The sequence below is a fragment of the Rhinopithecus roxellana genome, chromosome 9 (genome assembly GCF_007565055.1).
Source record: "Rhinopithecus roxellana isolate Shanxi Qingling chromosome 9, ASM756505v1, whole genome shotgun sequence".
NCBI lineage: Eukaryota > Metazoa > Chordata > Mammalia > Primates > Cercopithecidae > Rhinopithecus > Rhinopithecus roxellana.
This window is the reverse complement of record NC_044557.1, coordinates 118,214,372-118,237,612: the sequence shown is the minus strand read 5'-3', so window position 1 is coordinate 118,237,612 and position 23,241 is coordinate 118,214,372. Positions and strand designations below refer to the sequence as shown.

Sequence of the window (23,241 nt, the reverse complement as noted above, 5' to 3'; positions counted from 1 at the left end):
TTAGTAGAGAAAGGATTTCACCATGTTGGTCAGACTGGTCTCGAACTCCTGACCTCAGGTGATCACCCACCTCGGCCTCCCAAAGTGCTGGGATTATAGGAGTGAGCCATTGCACCCGGCCCTCCCTCTATGCATTTACCAAAATCTATAAAAGCATATGGGCCAAGCCAATGCTATCTTAATTTCATCTTTTTGTCGATTTGTTTTTCACACATTTTTGGAGCACATATTTTTAGAAACAGAAACTTGGAAATAAAATTGTATTATAAGTAAAATTATTACATATTTTATATGATAAAGTTTTACATAAATGTCAGATTTTATTGAATAGAGGGCAATTATATTTAAAACAGTGAATCAGCCAATTTATACACTTATACTATTCATTCTTTTATTTTATGCTATTCTAACTAAATTCTTTCTCTTTCTCTCGCTCTTTTACTTATCTCTTTGCCTCCTTCCATTCCTCCTTCTCTCTCTCTCTCTCTCTTTCTCTCTCTCCCTCTCTCTTTTTCCCACTGAATAACAGTTAGACTTGACATAATTTCATATTAGGTTTCGAAGAATTATTCAGCTACCAATCAGGATTTGAAAACCTTCTTTATTACTTAGTTTTCAGAAAAATTGTTCTTTATTACAACTGAAATGTAGCATGTTAATGTAATATCTTAATCTCTTGGACCTATAAAGCAATAATATATCTCACCGATAACATTAGAAAATTATAACTATGGGCAAAAAATGAATAGTTACATAAATGAAACAAAAATCTCTTAGACTATTTGAGTACCAATTGGCTTATGTATGTCAGGGAGAAAGGGGTAAAGGTTTCACAGGAAAAGGCAATGTGTAAAACTAAAACTTTCATACAAATGTACAATTTTAATGCTTTTTTAATAATGCAGACACAGTCTACTTTCCGAATCTTCCTATTCTAATAATTATGAAGAGGGGAACATAGGGAGAATCACTATTTTTCTGACTTTGTAAAAACACTGCCACTGGCATACTACCATATAAATGAGTAATGCAGTTATTTGTGAAACATTTTCTCATTCCCTCCCCATGCTGGAATAGCTGGAGAAAATCTTTGTTTGAGACTTACTTTGGAAGACACTAGCAATGTCATAAATCCTTTGCACATTTTGGTATTTATTCCAAATGGGAACAGAATTGTGTATAAATATTGGAACATTTTATCATCTGAAGAGCTATTGTAATCAAGAGGCATTTTACCAAATGCTGATAAATGTTTATCCTCATAAAGAATGTTCATGAATATGGCTATATCTTATAATGTTTGATAAATTTCCATAATCCATTTTATGTGTGCCCTAGGATTAAATTATGAATTTTTTAAATATAAAAAATAAGAGAAGGAAGAAGGAATTGACTTCCAATGCTTTGCTAAAAAGGTAAGCCAACAATTTTTGTACTGATAGATGAGAATATCATGGAAGATTCTTCATTTATTTTATATAGTTATTAAAAGCTTGTGTGGTACAGTGTTTTATTTTACAATTGCCATAATTAAAACCTATGGTGAGGAGAATTTAGCGAGCCCCAGCATTTCAAATTGCTTTGCCTACAATTTTAGACTAGAATCCCCATCTTTGTGAAAAGTAATCTTTCAGCTAATCTTTTTTTCAGAAATATTGGAAGGATGGTGGATTTGAAGATTAGAGGCCATTATAGCTAAGTCTTACTCACTTACCTGTCACAGATACCTATCAGCCTAGGGATATTTACCATCTTTAAAGGATTCAGGAAACAGAATCCAACCTGGTACTTACTTTGGGGCATAGTTGCATACCAAGTAAACTGCACGTCGCCAGACAGATCCCCAAACATTCATGTTTTGGCAAGTATGAATTGCACATCCTATCCGATTGGAAGTGGCCCAAACCATCTGTGAAAATAAACCAATATGCTGTTACAGACATCAGAGCTAAGACAATGCATGTCCACCAAAATAGTGTTAGCATATTTTAAAAGTATGACTCAAAAATTAACAAGGTCATTGAAATAACCTGCGTATAATGTGTGCACATGGGACCAAAACATCTCATAGGACATCTGGGGTTGCAATCCTGGGGATATGGAAAAGCATAATCTTTCACTTCATCATACCATGGCTTGACCAACTGGAGAATAGAGCGATATCTGCATATCAAGAAAATAAAGAAATCAGAGTGCAGCAGTGGTAATATATAAGGGACTCATGTTACACTGTAAATTGATTATTCTTTTTGCAGATTATTGATGATGATCCAAGAGCACATCCACCCCTCACAATCACCATCACCACCTAGTCAGGCCCCCTATTCCTCCAAGTAGGGCCAAGCATGGAAATGGCCAGGGCTGGAGTAAGTGATTCTGTATTTGTCTAAACATGTGTCTGGTCATTCCACAAAGAAAATGCAAATAATTTCAGGAATCATCAATGTCTTATTTAATCCATGTCGAAAACTTCCTCCATCAGAATTTTATAAGCAATTCAGAATTAGATGTATAAAAGTAGTCACAATATTAGAACCCAGTGCATTTTTTTCACTTCAGTTTGAATTCCCTTAGTTTTAATAATAGCACAGTTGATTTTCCTTATTTGGGGGAGATGGGTCTTCAAAATGTTGGATAATGACATTGCACAGTGGTAGAAAAATTATCCTAGCAAATTGGAATAGCTTTTCCCATAGCTGCATATACCTGCATGTATATGTGTGTATAAATATATGTAAATGCATGCATTTTTATTGTATACATTTATGTATATGCAGGTATATGCAACTATGGGAAAGTTTCATGCATGTGCATATGCACACACATACACACACACAGCCTCTGCACAGTCATGGGGCTTTTTCCTGAGATGGAGGGGGCAAGATACAGCACAGGCTTAACCCTTTCTAAGATTCTGTGAGCTCAAAGAAAAATCCAGGCTAAGGGAAGGTGTTCCAAGGGTGAAAAGGGGAACTGGCCCTTTAACCCAATTAAATAATTCTGGATGACATCTAAAATATTGATAGACCAAGCATAGTGAGCATTCAATAGGTATTTGTTGATATTATTTGAAACTGATGTAATTCCCTCCTAGAGTCCATAATTAATAAAGCCATATGGATGAACTGCATCAGTGAAACTACTTCCTACCTTCCAGTGCGTACAGATAGATTTTGGCCCAAAAATCTCAGTAAGTAAGAAGGTCCATGGTCCCAAATGCAAGTAGCGGCCCAAGCCTCTGCCGATTTCGCAAGATTTTCATCCCAAACCTGTAGAGGCAAAAAATCTTCAGCATTACGGGATTTGCTAATAATAAACAAAAAGTAAGATGAAATAAATCATGTTACTATTTCCTAGAGTGTTTTTTCTTTTTTCTTTTCTTTTCTTTTCTTTTTTTTTTTTTCCCTGGGCTGGAGTGGAGCGCAATGGTGCAAACTTGGCTCACTGAAACCTCTGCCTTCTGGGCTCAAGCAATTCTCCTGTCTCAGTCTCCTGAGTAGCTAGGATTACAGGCGCACACCACCACGCCCAGCTAATTTTTGTATTTTTCTTAGTGATGGGGTTTCACCATGTTGGCCAAGCCAGTCTTGAACTCCTAGCCTCAAGTGATCCACCCACCTCCACCTCCCAAATTGCTGGGATTACAGGTGCGCGCTACCACACCCAGCTAATTTTTGTGATTTTTAGTAGAGACAGGGCTTCACCAAGTTGGTCAGGCTGGTCTGGAACTCCTGACCTCAAGTGATCAGCCTGCCTCAGCCTCCCAAAGTGTGGGGATTACAGGCATGAGCCACCGCTCCAGGCCTCCTAGAGTTCTTTTAATTCTGATTCCTGAGACTGCTATAACTAAAATAAAGCAAATTCAGGCCACTGTTATTCAAAGTTCTTTAATGCAATATGGTTATACTACAAAAAATTACTACCTTTTCAGTGTCATCTAGATCCAACATTCATACATCAGTTTTAGTAAAGAAAAGGTTAACAAAAATACCGTAACTAGTTGTAACTTGGGGACAGCTCATCTTGACTACTGAAGTTTGAATCCAACAAAGTCCATTGGTTTTCCTAGAGATAATTTTCACAGCCATCGGGAGCCATTATATTAATATATTTTAAGAAACAAAGATGATCCAATTTATTCAAACTGATTTTACCAAAATTAACAATGTCTAATTTTATATTGCAACTTTTAAGGTCATACTCTATTATGATATAATAAATCCCATAGAGTCTACATACATAATATAATTTGAATCATTAGTGGTAATAACAATAATACTATGAGAATTTACATTTTTGTTGGCGTAAACTAGAAACAAACTAATACAAGTAACACTGCTACATAGTGTTATAAAAACATGGTACTTCATGGTTCAATTAAATGAATTAAGAAAAATAGCAACTGTTGCTTTCCTTTATAGAGGAAGCTAAGTTAATAAGGATGTTAGTGATGTATGGTAAATTTTCTTTAATTGAAAACTATTGTAGGACAAAATTTGAATGAGCCATGGATTTAGCATACATTCATATTAGTTACCATATGGATTGGCATACTCATTTCCATAGTCACAAGACGAAACCAAGTCGAGCATTTGTGGACCTGCCAGTAATAAATCAGCTCTGAAATAGTAATCTATTTTCCGGCAAGTCATAAGGTACAAAAATACAGAATAGAGAATATTTATAATTCTATACATATTATAGAAAAAGAAGTTTAAAATTTTTCTCTTTTAACATAATTTAGTGATGTATTTACCTGTTGAGAATAATTATTTTAAAATTGGTTTCATAGTTCAATGTCATGGCATTATTTCCTAAACTATTTATAATATTTATATATTATTATACCTGGAAAAATAGTGTTCACATTGTGAATAGACAGTGGTTAGCAGGATATTTTAGAAATTGAGACCTTGTGTGAAGAAGGAAGCAACAGTTTTATAATCACTTATATTTACATGGAGCTTATATGAGGAGGTATGTAAATGTCCTATTGATCTTTTTGTCCTACTTTTCTTCCATCAGATTGTGTTCAGCTAAGCAAGGATTAGTAGCTATGCAGTCACTGTAAGTTACAAGCTTTCAAGCAAACTCATGGGAATGCTTGACCATATCACTGAAAAGGCTTCATTTCCCTCAAGGATAATGGATTGCATAGATTTATTTAATATAACAATATATTTAATTGAAAAAAACCAATTTAGTGATTTTAAACAAAATAAGAAAAATAAAAGATGAACTCCTCAAGAGACCCTGTTACCTCAGGAGGCCTACTTTCAAAAGACATTTGTTAGTTACTCAGAAATAGTTTTAAATTAGGAAAAGCAAAGTCATCTTACACATATTGACCTAGGATGGCATAAAATAAACTCACTCACAGAGTTCATATAAAAGTTATAGCACTCTGGGGCTGAAATGAACTTTAAAAAACATTTCATTTGGTTGAAAATTGATTTATCAAATATTTTTTCTTCTGACCAAATATTAACAAAATATGGATTCATAAAATATTGATTGCAGTTCACCACAATACAAAGCACTACAATTAATTTATAAAGGCATTTCAGATGGAGTAGCTTCAACAAATTATGTCCCCTAAAAGGTCATTAACAAATTGTAGTTACTTGGGAAAAAGTACATGTATCCATTCTGTACATATCGGACTAGAGTGCACACTCAGATCTATAACTGCTAAAATCACTTCCTTATAATCCTACGCTGAAATACTAGCACACCATGCACACGTAGTGCTGACCTGGATCAGTGACTAATCAAGGATCCTGTGCTCTAACCCTAATTCCACTGCTAAGGTCATCTGCGACTAAGGCCATGTCAATTATGATCTCCCAGTTAACTCATCTGTAAAATGAGATTGAATGAGGTCATCTCCAGGGTCCCTTTCATCTTTAACTTTTTGTAATTTCGATACACTTGAGTAGCCCTAGCGTCAGAGCCAGGAAGATCTATGTTCTATTGGCCTGGGACTTCCTCAGTTCTAGTGTTTTCCATATCATGGAGAAAGCAAATCTAGATTACTTTCAAAATAACTAAAAATATTCAAGACATTTCTTTTTCCTTATCTCACTCCCTCTATGTATATTAAGCCATCACATTGTGTACCTTAAATATGTACAATAAAAAATAAGTAATAAAAAATTAAGGCATTTAACAATTTTAAAAGTAATTTACCATATGTAATCCTATCTTTATACTCATTCATATATTTAAAAGCTAAATATTGAGTATGTCAAAAAGATAAACTAAAAAGTTCATGCCTGAAAAATATCTTACAAGACCATCCTTTGTTAACTATTATAGGGAATTTTGATATGAAGAAAATGTGTTCACTGACGTCCGTGGTTTTAGATATTTCTATGTACAAATATTATATATCGGAGAAGGTAGTTACAGGGAAGAAGGGATAATTGCTTTCTCTCACTGCGTTTGCTTTTAGGAAACTGGGAGGGTTTCTACCTGTCTCCATGTCCCTAAAGGAAGATTCTGGAAAGTCTGGCAGGTACTGTCAGACTCCCACTTGGAGACAAGACTGACCTACCCTCTGATGCTCACTGCGGGGGAAGTCAGAGGGCCCCATGCTCTTTGTTGCCTCTCTGTCTCCAGGCAGAACTCACATCTACTCGAGAGAGAGGGAAGATCTGGCTTAAGCAGTGAGCTCTAAAATTTGGGAATTACATCGTATCCTCTGGTAAAACTGAGACCTACATTTACTTTCTCTGTCTTTCTCCACTGGTTACAATTCCCAGGGAAAGATCGGTAAGTGATTTATCCCCTTAGTCTCCAGTTATTTAAATTTATTAATATGAGTTTTATTATTAATATTAATAATTAAGTTTGAAACTGACAAGCAATGATAACTTTATTTAATAACTATCAAAACCACATGAAGAGAAGTTGATTAATGGGTACAAATATAGAGTTTGATAGAAAATATAAGACCCAGTGCTTGATAGATAAGTAGACTATAGTTTACAATAATCTAGTGTATATTTCAAAGTAAATAGAAGAGAGTTATTCAAATGTTTCTAGCATAAAGAAAAGACACAAATTTAAGGTGATGGTTATCCCAATTACACTGATTTGATCTTTACACATTATATGAATGTATTAAATTATCATATGTACCCTAAAATATTTCTATCAATTATGTGTCAATAAAAAATTTTAAAAATTAAGAAACAAAAAATATATAAATTTTCAACAAAAAAGTGGGGTCTGTAAGAACCTATCATTAATTCTTTCCTATCTGGAAGCTTCAAGTTGTAATGAATGTTGCCATTGTAATTATGGGAAACATTTAACAACTTATGAAAGTTCAGAAAATGAAGATGTAAATTATTTAGACATTTCATTTTATTAATTTCCAGATGCTTAATAGGCAACCTATCTGACAAATTTCTCTGAGTGTCTGCAGCATTTATTTAAAATGATTTTAATATACTCTACAGATGTATCAGTGGAAGAAAGAAGGGCACAGGTGTGTACTTATTTCTACGAAATGCCTAGTAAATATGCAACATATTGTTATCTATTCTTGAAAAAACTAAACACCTAATATATACGGAGCTCTTATTAAACAAGATTCAACATTCTGACGTCTTAGTTCTTATCCCTCTAAATAGATAAGGTATTTTCACAGATAATTTGCTTGTAAACACTTCAAATATTTCAACTTAAAAATGAGGCAAAATTAAGAATATTATGCGTAAATATGCAAAAATATTTACAAGACCCGCTAGGAGTTATATATTATGATTAAATTAGATAAATCAGATAAATTTTAATTCATAAAATTAAAATGGTTCATAATGGTGTCAGAATATGCATATGCTTGTAGGATGCTTTATTGCTTCCAAACAGTTTTCTTCCATTCTTTTTTATTAAGAGACATTCAGTTGGTCAGCTCATACATTGGTTGATTTAGCTTTGGACTAAAATATTCACCATAAGCTATTGTGCTTATAAATAAAATTAGAGAGCTTGAGGTAGACACAGTACCTTGTCTGAGAAGCACAAGAAGTTGAAACCACATAGTCAAACTAAGACATGACACATATCCAGAATTCACACTGAAGTCATTTATCTAAAAGAGTAGTGATGCCAAGAGATAGAAGGAATATGAAAGGAATGCAAGATTCTCATCAAGTTCAGAGATCTTTATAACTTGAGCTGTATACAAAATTGAGTAAAAAATGTTGCTGCATGGGCAAAGGTTGCTGACTTCCATTAGTAGACAGAAAAATTTGATGATACTGATCCAAACCAGATATGAGGCTGTCTTATCAATTGTTTTTCTAGGTTTTGGGATCCTCAACATAGTGGCAGCCAGGACCATGAAGCCCACTGACATCTGAAGATGTTGTCCTAAATCCCAGCCACTATCTCTGGCTAATAAATGCAATAAGAAATGGAAGGCAACCGCCAAAATTACTTGGGACTCTATTCCTAAACCTGATGGAGATGACTTCTTTTCCTTTTTAGTTGGGTAAGATCCTTTAACTCCAAATATAAAAATTAAATGTAGAGATGTTTAAAATGATAAAATTTAAGGTAAAAATCCAAATAAGGCCCATTCTCACTTATAAGTGGGAGCTAAACATTGAGTACACATAGACACAAAGATGCAAAAAATAGACACTGGGGACTACTTGAGAGGGGTGGGAGGAAGGTGGGAACAGTAGAAAAACTGTTGGGTCTTATGCTCACTACCTGTGTGATGGGATCAATTTACTCCAAACCTCAGCATCATGAAATATACCCAGGTAACAAATCTGCCCATATACCCCCTAAAATATGAAAGTTGAAATTACGTTTTAAAAAACATTAAAAAGAATGGGTTTTTAGGGTAAGGAATCTGATCTTATTTGATATTACTAATACATGTAATGGTCACAAAAATGCCCTATTACAGTAACATGTTAGTCTTACATTTTCAATTTAAATATATATGCATATAAATACTTGAATTTATGATTTTACATTGAAAATGGTAAGAAAATCTGTTAATTTTTTCTACAGTTTTGCAAAATTTAGATGAATTGAATCACTACATTTCTTAGAATTATATAACTTACTTAACTATATGGAAAGTATTACTATCAGTAAATATATTGAAATACTAAAAAAGAAAATCAAATCTATTAAACCTGTACATGCAGTTTAAGAAATTTAATTTGCAAGTGGTAACAAACATTAAATAAATGTGATTGTCAAAACTTGCTATACTTACGAAAAGAACAAAAAATTATAAAGTTAAAATGTTAAGGAAAAAACAAGAATATTAATTTTGAAAATTAAAGTGACCTTTGAGAAGTCTATTCTACACATGGAAACCATTTTCAAATACACAAAATGCTAAAAATAAAAATATCAGACTTTGAATTTTGGGGAACAGATATATAGTTATTTTCTGGATGCTATATCAATGGCATTGGAGATAGTATGGCATGTCCTATAGACATTTATTTTTTCTTGGATGTTTATGTGTCATTTCGCATATATAATATAAAAAGCAAAAACATCTTACATAGACAAGTTTTTATTTTTAAAATAATTTAGCTAGGGCTATTTGATCTTTTTCTTAGATTGAGAAAAAAGTGCTAACCTATAGAAGTGGGGAAAAAAAGCCATTAAAAATTAAGTGATGCCATAATTATTCTCCTTTAGGGCAGCCAAAGGCTTAAAAACACTTCATTGGCATGATTACGGTTCTGTTTTAAAATTAGTGGATTTATCCTCATTAGATAGAAATGCTTGTGAAATGGCCAATAAGGGAAGCTGACAGCTGAATACACAAGAACTTGTGTTAAACCAGACAGGAGGGCAGTACTGAGCCTTGTTAGGCCAGGGAAGGGGAGGGTGGCGCAGAGGATGAGAAAGGGCTTTCATAGGAGAATTTGAGAGTGGTGATTAGATTAATTAGATGATATTAAAATAGTTCTTTGTAAGAGTAGAAGAGGATTAAAGAAATTTGATTTAAAAAGCATTCCCGGCCGGGCGCGGTAGCTCAAGCCTGTAATCCCAGCACTTTGGGAGGCCCAGACGGGCGGATCACGAGGTCAGGAGACTGAGACCATCCTGGCTAACATGGTGAAACCCCGTCTCTACTAAAAAAATACAAAAAAAACTAGCCGGGCGAGGTGGTGGGAGCCTGTAGTCCCAGCTACTCGGGAGGCTGAGGCAGGAGAATGGCGTAAACCCGGGAGGCGGAGCTTGCAGTGAGCTGAGATCCGGCCACTGCACTGCACTCCAGCCAGGGCGACAGAGCGAGACTCCGTCTCAAAAAAAAAAAAAAAAAAAAAAAAAAAAAAAAGCATGCCCTTCAACCTCAAAAATAACTACAAATCATGACACTATATTATGTATATCAAAAAATATAAAGGTGAGATCCAAACGATTTTTGTAATGTTTGAAAAAAGATAATGAATTCTTTCCTTAAATAAGATGAGTATTATCTTTCATGTAAATTTCTTTATCTATAAAGAGATGATGCAAGTTGCACTATTTTTAGGGGCTCTGAACTGAATCATTGCCAGTAACATAAATATCTTAAAAGCACATAGATAATTGTAAAAATCCTCTCTTGAACCCTTTTCCTATTCCAACTGCTATGCCATTCTTCTCCTTTCTTTTACAACAAAATTCCTTGAGAGAGTTGTCTTCACTGGGAATTTCCAGTTTTGCTTTCCCCATTCTCTCTTGAGCCCACCCAAGGTAGATTTTCCACCCTATCCCCACTCCACCCAAGCAGCTGTCTTCAAGGTCATCAAAGGTCATCTCCTGGTCATCACCTTCCTTGGTCTATCAGCAGCTTTTGGCATGCCTGACCACTTTCTCTTTCTGGACACACTTTCATCCCTTGGTTTCATGACTCTACACTTGTCTTTTTTTCTCTGGCTGCTTCTTCTCTATCCCTTTGCTGATTCCTCCTTATCTCCACAACCTCTGTGTGCTGGAAAGTTCCCAGGGCTCAGCCCAAGTCCCCATATCCACTTCTCTTTTCTTTTCCAATCTTGTTTCATTTATATTCACTGCCCAGATAAACTCATCCAGTCTCATGGATTGAAGCACCAATTATATGCTGCTGGTATTATTCCAAATTATATTTCTAGACTCTCAGTTGAATTTCAGACTAATTTATTCAACTACCTACTTTTCCAAAATTGAACTCCAAGTATTCATAACCTTACCCCCATCCCTCCAAACCAACTATTCCTGCTGTCTTCCTGGTATCCGTGAATGACAATGCCCTTTCTCTAGTCCGGGAATCAGCTAATTATGATGGACAGGTCACATCACCTCCACTGCCTGTGACATGTTGTCTATGATGTTTTCCTGCTACAGAGGCAGAGTTGGGTAGTTGCAACATAAACCATAAGACCTGCAAAGCTGAACATATTTACTATCAGGCCCTTTACAGAAAAAGTTTACTAGTTGCTGTTCTTTATTGCTCAGGCCAAAAATCTAGTCATCTACTCTATTTTTTTAGTCTATATCTGCTCAGCGAGCAAATCTTTTTTTTTTTTTTTTTGAGACAAAGTCTCGCTCTGTCGCCCAGGCTGGAGTGCAGTGGCCGCCTGTCAGCTCACTGCAAGCTCTGCCTCCCGGGTTTACGCCATTCTTCTGCCTCAGCCTCCCGAATAGCTGGGACTACAGGCGCCCGCCACTTTGCCCGGCTAGTTTTTTTTTTTTTTTTTTTTTTTTTTTTGTATTTTTTAGTAGAGACGGGTTTCACCAGGTTAGCCAAGATGGTCTCGATCTCCTGACCTCGTGATCCGCCCGTCTGGGCCTCCCAAAGTGCTGGGATTACAGGCTTGAGCCACCGCGCCCGGCCTCAGTGAGCAAATCTTGTTGACCCTACCTTCAAAATACTGGATATCTGGACTATAACCACTGATCACCACCATCACTGAATATCTGGAGCTCAATTTTGGAAAAGTACATAGGTGAATAAATTAGTCTGAAATTCAACTGAGAGGTCTCTAAATACAATTTGAAATATCATCAGCATGTAAGTGGTATTTCACTCAGTAAGACTGGATGAGTTTACAGCAGCAGTGAATATAAATGAAACAAAGATGAGAAACAATGAATCCCTTTCCATTATAATAACATCATCTGCATTTAAAACACACATTTATTTGACCTACAAGCAACTTAGTTCATAAGAATGTGAATCATCAGGAGAACGTGCCCACTGAGTCTACCAAGTTAGCTTTAGGATACCTCCACAAAAGTAGAGCAATTGGAGAGTAATTTGTCACATAAATTCTAGACATCTCACAGTCAGAAGAACATACATGTTGTAACCCAACCAGAAAGTGCAACCCGTGATGGGAATTCCTTGCTCAGGGCTGCATGGCTTCCAGGTCCCAAGATGATCTCACTGTCACTATTCATTTGTGCATATGTAGAGTAAGAGGCAGGTGGGGAGTGCCTTGACTTTCCATTTCCTTAATTATAAACTTCTTACCTTTTCCAGGATCTTCAGAAATCCATTGTCTTTGTGTAGCCTCCCCTGACAGCTTATATTGGCAACATCTGAATGGAAAGGATTGTGTGTGTAGGTGTTTAATACAAAGGGTCTTGAGGCTAAGAAGGGGTTTGGTGACAGGATCCACTGAGTCAAGAATCTATGACATAGAGGTTCTCTTCCCTGAGAACTGCTGTGTAGCCCAGTTCTTAATATCCATTCTGAGACTGTATGCTCTGGCCTGTGAGATTTTCTGGCCTGTGAGATTTCCAAGGGTATATATAGTACAAAGAGAAATATTTGATTCCACAAGAAGAAATTCTTCCTAATATTCAGCAATGCCCTCAGACTGAAATGCCTATAGAGAAATTCTCTATCCAAAGGGCTCAGAAACAGGAGAGATGAACATGGGAAGAGGAACAGGTACTTTATATTGCTATTTAAAGCAGTGCTCCCCAATGTTTTTGGCACAAGGGACCAATTTTGTGGAAGAAAATTCTTCCAGAGAGGAATGCGGGGAAGGATGATCTTGGGAAGAAACAGCTCCATCTCAGATCATCAGGCTTTAGAGCATTAGATTCTGATAAGAAGTACACAACCTGGATCCTTCTCATGCACAGTTCACAATAGGGTTGGCACTCCTATGAAAATCTAATCCTGCTACTGATCTGACAGGAGGTGGAGCTCAGGCAGCAATGCTCACTCATCTGCTGCTGTGTAGCCCAGTTCTTAACAGGCCACAGATGGGCACTGGTCTGCAGCCTGGGAATTGGGGAGACCCCTGATTGAAAGCATGCGCTTGTCAGATAGAATTGTGTTCTTAACATTTTTACTTACTTGCTCTATGACCTTGGGGAAGTTACTTATGCTCTCCAAACTTAAGATTCTCTATCTCCAAAGGAGGAAAATTTTCTCGTCTCGCAAGACTTGAGAGGGTTAGGTGAGACAGTGACTGAAGCGTATTTAGCATAGCTCTAGCAGGGCAAAGGTATATTTAATGGTAGCTATTATTATTGTTGGAGATTTGGGAATGGTGGTAGAGTCGGTCACCTAAAATGAAAAGCAGTGAGGTGCACTTTTGATCACATTATCTGGCAGTCTGAAGTTTAAGAGACATTAAGAATTAATCTCAACTAAGCAGCCAATCAGCTAAAGTGAAAATGGATAAACCCTGAAGCAACTAAATAATCAGAAACAGAATTGTAAGGAGATTCTAAGGAGCTTGCTTACAGGTAAAAGAAGCTGAAAATTAGAGAACATTTTAGATGTTTTAAAACACATTAATTCACCTCCTTAGATCCTTCTTTAATATATGTTTTATCTTTAAATTTTAACACCACTGTTGATAGAGTCTAACAATCATCCCACTCTCCAGGGAAATATAATACTCACCAGCTATCATTTAATATTAAAATTATAAGACAGGAGATTTATACATGTGTTTGTTTTCACCAACTCAATATTATATTTTAATAACTAATTTCTAGATTGTTGAGCTCTCCTGTGATAATCTTGCAAACCTCATATCTTGCCATTGCCCACTTAAGTGGTCAGAAGGATTCAAATGCCTTTCCGCCTACCTACGGCCTGCTGAAAACATGATCTCTCTGGAATGCAGAGAGACAGATTTGATAGAATGTTCATAGTTAACTAAATTATGAAAAGTGAATTCGATGCACTTTTTACTAGAAAACAATATTGTGTCCTTAAGTAACATTTTTGGACTACTTCAGTTTGGAGTATGTGATGTGAAATTTTAAGAGATTTTATGAAAAGTTTAGTCTAAAAACACAACTTGTTGGGCATTCTTCCATATGTGTGTCAAGAAAAATGATTGGCACCTGATTTCAGATGCTATGGATAACATAGACTGGAAGAATTCAAATCCCATCCCTCCAAGCCTCAGTCTAGGTTGCATTTTATGCCAAACATCTTTCTTGACCATTTTAAACTGTTAGTTTATATCTTCTGTGCCCACTTCATAGTATTTTTCAGAAATTCTTATAGAGAAGCAAATACCTCAAGTTCATAGCTATTTAAGGGTAAACGGTTTTCATAAATACTAAATTCATGACACCATTTAAAAAACAGAAGGGGTATTTTCTTGCATATTTGTTGAGTAGATTCCCAGGTATAAAATAATGCATCTATGCTGTCTCCATGACACTACCCAACCTCTATTATACAAAGTGATTCATTTTGACTACCAAAGGATATACCCATCCAAAATTCTTTAGTAGCAGAATGCTTCTTCCCCCACACTAGCTACTTTTTTCAACCTCCAAAGGTGTGTATCCTGGGTAATAAACCTGCAGCCACTAATGGCTTCCAGAATTCTGCTCTTTATTTTGTGTTCTCTAACTCAGAGGAACTTAATTGTCTTTGTCAAAAAATGGAGGCGTCCTCCTTGGCTACCTCATCATATAAATCCTCATTCTATTTCATCATGTAAACCACTTACTCCTATGGACTTGTACCTTACATATTTTGCGGCTCTAATTTATGTTTTTTTTAAATATCCTTATTGCCTTAAATGTAGCGGAGGCTACCTAGACTATCCTAACAGCCTCTTGACTGCATCTTTTCTTCACTTCTTTGATTATATAACTTCCCTGCTTAAAACCTTCAATGATTACCCTGGATCTTAAAATGAAATTCAAACAAATTTCTGTGTGCCTTCCTCAACCTCATCAAACATCAGTCTTTCTTCTCTACACTAATCCAAGCCTCACTGAATTTTTATCCATGTCTCCAGTGTACTACGTACCCTCTTAGAACATCCTCCTATACCCACTACAGATCCCTCTTTCCTTAACTCACGCCTGTATAACTTTATTTAATTTTGTATATTTCCTATTTAAAATCATTCCTTCTGGAAGCCTTCCCTACCTTCTTACTCCCACTCCACATCTGAACTAGGTCTTCCCATGGGATTCCAAAGCAACCTGTATCTATCCTAGTTCAGCATTTAGCATGCTGCCTTGCACCTGACTTGTCTGTTCACAGTACTTCCTCCCAAAGAGAGTCCCTTTGCTCCCCACTGACTCCTTCAGCACACAGTGCCAGACACATGAGTAAAAATTATGGAGTGAGTGATTGAATGTTGTACAACTCTTGCCCCCCAGAGCACCACAGTTACACTCTAACAAGAAAAACTTAAAGGACCTCATTTAATTGTTCCACAAATAGTTACTGAGTAGTTACTGCATATTCTCTGTGGAGCCGACATGATGCTAGGCTCTATAAACATTCAGGAGAAACACAGTAAAATTATTTTTCTACACTGTTGCATTTGGTCAAATATCATTTTCCACCAAAAAACTGGGTCCAATATTGGGAAGGACAGTCACCACCTATGTGATTCACAACTTTTCTGCCTGCCTCCTGATGCTGAGGTTTCAAATCACATCCTGTTACTACTTTTACATTTGCATGTTTTAGAGTCTATATTGAAAATGGTGACAAACAAAATGTTCTTACCTTCAGCAGCTGGCTCCCTATGGAGAGAGCAGAACAAAAGGAAAGAACCTTTAAGGTTACTACTACCTTCTTCAGGCATATCCAAGTGATACTAAGCAACATGCACCTTGGAAGAAAATTCCTACAAAATGTGCCCAGTCTCTTTCTGAAGCCAAGACATTGAAAAGGTTTTGCATCCAGGAGAGCAGGAATGCAGAGTTCTGAATGTGCTGGAGAAATGCCTCCTGCCAGCAATTGTTCTCAGTACATTGCCTGCTGGCAGAGGCTCTCAGGAGGCCTTCTAGTGGTCATGAAAGCATGCATTGGAGAAGTTTACATTATACGCATTAAAATTCTCATGTTTACAGCAAGAAAATTGAGTTATCCTTCCCAAATGACAGGAAGTGTGCCATGTGGGACAGTATATGGCTTTGTTAAAAAATAGATATATACATGTATATATAAAGATAGACACTACAAGTGTTCAACTACTGAAGAAAGAAAAACAAAAAGTAGTTTACCTTATCCACATTCTCTTCCACATGAAGCCCAAATAAACAAAATCAGCATTTTTCTTTATTCCCGAGTCATAAATTATCATCCTAGGCAAATAGTTCACGGACTCTTTTCAAACATGGATTAATATGTTCTCCATTCATTCATTTAAGTCATGCTTTCTGTAACTTTACTACCTGCTCTGATTTGGTATCCAGTATTTTTCTTTTTTCCAAAACACTGTAGGAAACCTTATATCTATAGCTCTGCAAATAATATTTGTGGGCACCAAATAAATAAAATAGATACTGTATTATCAATATAGTTATTTTGGCTTCTTAAAATTACATTACGTATTTTTTTTTTCAGTTTTAAAGTGATCAGTTCATTTCCATCATTATATTCACATTGCCCCTCATCTGCCTTTCCACCACTCCATACCATCTGTGAAGGCTGCCATCTCACCCATGACACTTCAGGGAGTTGTCTCTTTATGTTCATATTATTCAAAAATGAATAAATATAGACACAGCACCCGGAAAGCTCAAAATTAAAGTTTGCAAGAAATACACAAAGTAATGGTAAGTCACATATGTCTGCCGCTTTATGTTGGTGCAGCTGTGTGGTTCTTCCTTACCTTTGGCTGAAGGATTGGCATTGCTTACTCAGGAGTCATCACCTCTCTGGTCACTTTCACTGCCAATATCAGCTCCATCAACTGCCAGGATCATCTTTCTAAAATGCATCCCTAATCCTTCTCTAAAACCTTCACAGTCTTCCTAATTGCCTTTGGAGTAAGGAATCTTCAACCTTTTCTCAAACTTCTCAAAAATACAGCTCAAGTGTCATGGTTTTTCTCTGCTGGAGATTTTGTTCATGCATTGCTTTGCCTGCTGTATCAGCCAACCCTGACCCTTCCTGGGCATCTATTTCACATGCCCCTCCTCCAAGGAGCCTTTCATGATCTGCCAACTAGAGATTATCGCTCCCTTCTTCAACTCCTCCATAGTATTTGTCTGTACCTCTTTTATTTCATCAGTCTTATACAGCAGTATATTATACTGAATTATATCCTTAGTGGATTTTTTTTTCCATTTGTTTTGTTTTTATCGCATTGTTTAGACTCTAAAGACAAAAATTTTGGTTTTCTTTGGATCTCTTTCTCTCATGGAGGGACCTCAAAGTTTTTCAAATTAATTTATTCAATTGACTTGAATTCAGAGAACATCCTACAAATTTTACTCTACGTGTGGGTCTTGCAATTTTATTCTTTTGGAGATAATTCTTATTCTAAGAAACTAGTGTGGTTTGCGGTTTAGAGTCATGGTTTAAGCTACCCTCAGGAAGAATAAAAAACAGCTGGTGTCCAAGGAGCTCTGGAAATTAGTCAATAAACTAATTGTAGAACAGAAGCCAAGAGTTAAAAAGTTTTACTTGCAAATTTTAAGTTCTATCTATATGTTTTGTTTTTAGAATTTAAGAAAAAGTTTTTAATTCAGGTGTGGAATCAAATATATTATAAGTGATGAGAAAAACTCTATTAAAGCATTTATAATATCAAAATTGATGCTAATTATAAACATATAACAATTCACAAGGATTTCAACTAAATTCAACAGATAATGGTTGATCACTTTCTATACACAATAAATTGCCCAAGAAAACACAGATACAAAAATGAATAAATATAGACACAGCACCCAGAAAGCTCAAAATTAAAGTTTGCAAGAAATACACAAAGTAACGGTAAGTCACTTCATGAGAGCAAGACATGATGAAAGTAGACAGGAAGGGCTACCCCAGCTCAAAACTAGGAGAAATCATCTATGGTCATGGATATTAGAAGCATTCTGACATCAAAAGCTTGAAGGGTAGTATTATAAATAAAGGAATAAACTAAGGAAGAGACTTTAGAGGGAGAGAAAATGGAGTGGCAAAAGGTTCAAAGAGTTGTAGGTGAAAGGAATTACAAACCAGGCTGGTGCAATTCAAAGCCCTGAGCCAAAGACCATCTTTTATTAAGTTCCCTCGGGTGATATCACTCACTGAGGAGAATTTGCCAACACATGGCTGGTGATCAGAGCACATATATTTGTGAAATATCAAGTGAGGGGTGTCCTAAGTTTCTGAGGTACATAGAACAGGTTAGGAACTCTACTATCTTTCACATGCTCACAATCCAAATCAATGTTGAACAAGTATAACTAAAGGAAATAGTGTCAAACTAAGATCTGCATTTTCTATCTAGCCTAGAGAATTCAAGTCACTTACAGTCCCTGCTTCAATCTCCAAGCTACCTACTATACTGTACTTCCCTCCAAGTTCCTTTGGGTCTTCATGGGGGATTTAGATGAACTCTTTCCAGTGATCAATTTACTCAAAGAGTCCTTCTAACTTATGATTTCACTCAATTAAGCACATTTTCCTAACTGAACTGATGGATGTTCTCCCACCTCCAGGCCTTTGTCCAAGACTCCTCACTCTGTCTCTCTTCCCTCATCTTTGAGAGTGGCTCACTCCCTCGCCTGCCTCCAGGCCCTTTCAGTGAGCTCCTCCTTGACCACTTATTAAAAATCAAACCCTCACCACAAACCACTTTATTTTTCTTCATAACCTCATCATCTTACATCCTATGTAACTTATTTATTTACCTGGCTTATTGTCTGATTTCCCCCCACCCCCCAGGGAGCCAAAGATGTCTATTTTACTCATGAATGTATCCCCAATTATGTAGCCTAACATATAGTCAATGCTCAACGAATATTAAATATTTAATAAACATTAAATTAACAAATACAGGTGTGAATGAAATGTAGGCACAGTATTTACATGAGTATTTGAAACAAACCCTATTTTAATTTCTAGCACTTACTGTTCTCATCACTCTTACCGAATTAATGAGGATTTACAAAGCATCTACTATGTAATCAGCATTGGAACTAGTTCTTACAAAATAAATAATAAGAAGAATGGAATAATAAATAGAGTATGAATATTATAGGACTTCATCTGGCATTTTAAAGAAGGAAAGAAAGATACCTTGACATCTTCAGGGTTCCCACCATGGGGCATTTCCTCAATGCAGCAAATGAGAAGATGCTCCCCAATAGAAGCATGGGCTTTGAAAGTACACAGACCTAAATTCTAATTCCAGCAGTGCCATTCATTATCCTTACCACCTTGGCCTAGTCGTTAGCATCTCTGGGTCTTAGTGATTTCATTTGTAAAATGAAGATCACAATGTTAACCTCACATGGAGAATGTGAACTATCAGATGAGATCATCTATGGAAACAATTAGTCAAGTCATTGGCATACGGAAGCAATTAAATAAATGCATGTGGAATGAATTAATTCTTGATAAGTGAGGGAAAATTGAGCTAGAAAAAAATGTGGCTTTTTTCAACCTACTTATACTGTGTTTACCTAACTATGCCTTTCCTCATGGTGAACCCTCTGACCTCAATATGATAAAAATAGTGAATTGCATTCTTTGATTGGTTATTACATGTACTGTTATTCTCATTTTACAGATAAATAAATTGGGTGTTAGACACATTAAATAACTTGTGCAAGACCACAAAGTAAGCAGCAGAGTTAGGATTTGAACCCAGATGAGCTTGCCTTCAAAGCTGGCTGGGTAGTCTTGGTTCTCACTTTAGAGTCATGTGATTGCTACAAATTCTCTAAACTCATAGTTGGGATATTACACCTTTCTGAGCTTGCATGGTATCTTAGGCATATTTATTTCATCATTTTAGTGATTTTAAAAACGTATTTGTTCCTCTACTTTTTACATATTTACATCACCTTCTAAAAACATCTCTTCTGAACGGGTAACTTTTTGTCTTTAGATCTCGAATGAGTTTTCACTGGGCACCTTTTACAAGAAGTTCAAAGAAACCATCAAAACTAGTGTTTGTTGAACATCGAGTTAGTGACAGGCTCTGGTCTGATTACTCCCCAACTCATACACTTATCACAACAACGCTATGTGGCAGATACCACCTTTATCTTCATATTAGAGATGATGAAAATGAAACAGTGTGGTAATGAGTTCATTCAGCATATACTTCAGGACTAGGATTCAAACCCAAGCATTTAGATTACATAGCCCATATTCTCAATTATGAGACTATACTATCACACCAGGACTGATTACATCTTCTCTTTCTTTATTAATTCTAGGAAAATGCATTTTTATGGAGTCTAAATTGTAATTCTATGAACTATGACTCTCTTACATCATTTAGCAAGTCTTTAGTTTTCCTGTGACATTGGCATCTGCAACTAGCCAAACTTTTTAATATGAAACGTATTTATATAAAACAAGTAAATCTAGAATATGATAAAAATCCCAAATTTTAATTCAGCACATATAAAACTGTTAGTGGTACCCCCTCCCCTCATCCCAATTTGGAAATACCATATTGATGGTCTTCATTGCCTTAAACAGGCTCCAAGTTGTACTCTTGTAAGACGCTGGACTTTAAATCATAACCTTGCATAAATTCAAAGCCAAATACAAGCTTTAACAAGACTTTTTCCTTTCAATACTAACTTTTTTTTTCCTTTTTAAGTAAAATGATTTAAACATTGTCTATTTTTAAGAGAGAGCAAAGAATGTGTTCACGGCAAGTTGGAACAGTGTGGAAGTGAACTGGCTTCACTGTTATCTGGACGGCAAAGCATTAAATCACAAGGAGAGAAAAGTCAGCATGTTCTCTAGAATACAAATAGATTAGCGTCAGTAAGAGCTTTGTCCAAGAAAGGGAAAAGACACCTACCCAGAGAATACATCATGAATATGAAACCTATAATTTAAAGAAGTATTTTCAAGAAATGTTATAGCTGATAATATGACTATGAGATAAAGAAAGCACAGAAAAAGTTCATGTGACTTTTCTTTTAAGTGGACCTTCCAAATTTGATCAGTCAACATACCCCACTTTTTATCTGTGATTCTTACATAAGATACAATTCACCAGTAGCTATGGAACTCACAGAAGAAAGTCTATGTAGACTCTCTCTCTCTCTCTCTCTCTCTCTCTCTCTGGACCTCTCTGTCTCTCTGATTCTATGATGCAACAATACACAACATTATTAGGCACATAAGAACCTTAGGTTAAAATATGTACAAAGTCCATATACCCGGACATAGAAACACTCGTGGTCGTTTGAGATTCTGCTAATGTACAATACAAAACTTTCTCCCTCAGAACTTAAAAAAGAAAAAAAAAAGAATTCTTCTTACCATATATTCCATATTTGCTGCCGGTGGGAACACTTTGCCCCGAACTTGATTATGATAATCAAGAATGGCGATCATGTCATTCTGCGAAATGTAGCGCTTCCGCCTGGCTTTGGGAATATCCGCCGAATCTAGTTGTGCTTTCAGAGCTGCTTCAATATCAGTGAAATTATTGGTTGGCGGGGATGAGTCAGTGGAATTGAGTAGGACGACGGTACTTGCTTCACAGAGAAGGGAGAATAGGAGTGCACTGCTGACGGCAGAGATTGCTATCATTTTGAGGGGTGGAGAAGAAGAGGCCACCGAGTTTACTTTGCTTTAAAGCAGAAAGGTAGAGTTAGGGTCTATGAAAAAAAAATAGGGCTAGAGGGTATGAATTTACAAAGTCATCATTTGGGAGCATTGCTTGATTTGACTTTCTCCAAAAATCCAAACAAATGTTGAACTCAAGCTTAGGAGATAACCTACAGTAGAATCTCTATTCATTTTGTGTAGTGTCATGAGGCAGACCCCTAAGAGGAACTTTGCACAGCAGAGAAAAATAAACAGCATGACCACTAACCCTAAAATGAATGTGAACCATTTGTCCCAAATGTCTGAACCACAAAATGCATTACTACATATTTATTTTCAGTGGGAAATTTTCAGAAATGAAATTCACCTTGAGAATGAAGAATAAATGAATCACAGGTAACAACAGAGAATGTGCTGAAAATGTCTGCCAGACATACAGACACACCAAGTGATAGAACACATACAAAAAGTCATAGTACTCCAATCTCATTTCTTTAAAAAAAATGTGAGCTACTTTAAAATCAATGCATGCAATATAAACTTGTTGAGCTAAATAGCTTACCTCTGCACAATGCCAAAATGAATATATGGTTCTTCCAAAAATTTAAGGTTCTTTGCTATGTTGTAGCATGAACTCTTGTAAGAGGAGTGTGTCTTATTACAAACTCTCTGAGAGCAAAGCTCTGCAAAGTTTGAATGCTGCTGGCTACAGGAGCAGCTAACAGCTTTTATATGTCACAGTTTGCAACGTCCAGAAAGGGCAGTCTTTCTAAGGGTCTCTCTTAGCCAAAATCAAAGGGGAGGGGTTTCGGGTAGAAAAAAAACAGTGATTGGGTGGCAACCTTTTTATGTGGGTGGTGAGGAAATTGAGTCACACCCACAGCTTACAAAGTACAAGCCATAAAAGACAAACCCCTTTTTCTCTGGGCTTCCACCTTTTCTGTGAGTAATTTCTCTCATTTTATGCTTTCTAGTTCCTGGTTCCCATACAAAAAAGAAGAAACAAAGAAAAAAAAAAAAAAGACTGTGGGTTCATGAAAACACAGACGGTTGAGTAACAAGCAGTACATTTTTTTTAAGACAGTAAATGACATGGGAGCTAAAAAGAACAAGCTGATATTAAATCAAGAGATCAGCTAACATAGTTAATCTGGGTGGCCACAAATATGATTTGAGAGGGATGCCAGGCAAATCAGTAGTAACCAAACTATAGCATACGATATTAGGATACTAGATGCTCAAGTGGCTGTGTT

At 36.2% G+C, this 23,241-nt stretch overlaps 1 protein-coding gene across 2 annotated transcripts in view; it reads right to left on the bottom strand.

Annotated features, from left to right (window-relative positions):
* The window catches only part of PI15 (peptidase inhibitor 15), a 30,253-nt gene extending 7,561 nt beyond the window's left edge, over window positions 1-22,692 (bottom strand). Inside the window, exons 1-5 of one of the 2 annotated variants that reach the window (XM_030937872.1) lie at window positions 22,551-22,692; window positions 21,698-22,038; window positions 3,151-3,269; window positions 2,031-2,163; window positions 1,794-1,909 (exon numbers count right to left, since the gene is read on the bottom strand). In XM_030937872.1, coding sequence (XP_030793732.1) covers window positions 1,794-1,909; window positions 2,031-2,163; window positions 3,151-3,269; window positions 21,698-21,970 — 641 coding nt within the window. In that variant the 5' untranslated portion in view covers window positions 21,971-22,038; window positions 22,551-22,692. The remainder of the gene's footprint in view (window positions 1-1,793; window positions 1,910-2,030; window positions 2,164-3,150; window positions 3,270-21,697; window positions 22,039-22,550) is intronic. The other variant, XM_010388006.2, reaches the window with a different exon arrangement.
* Between the last annotated feature and the right edge of the window lie 549 nt (window positions 22,693-23,241).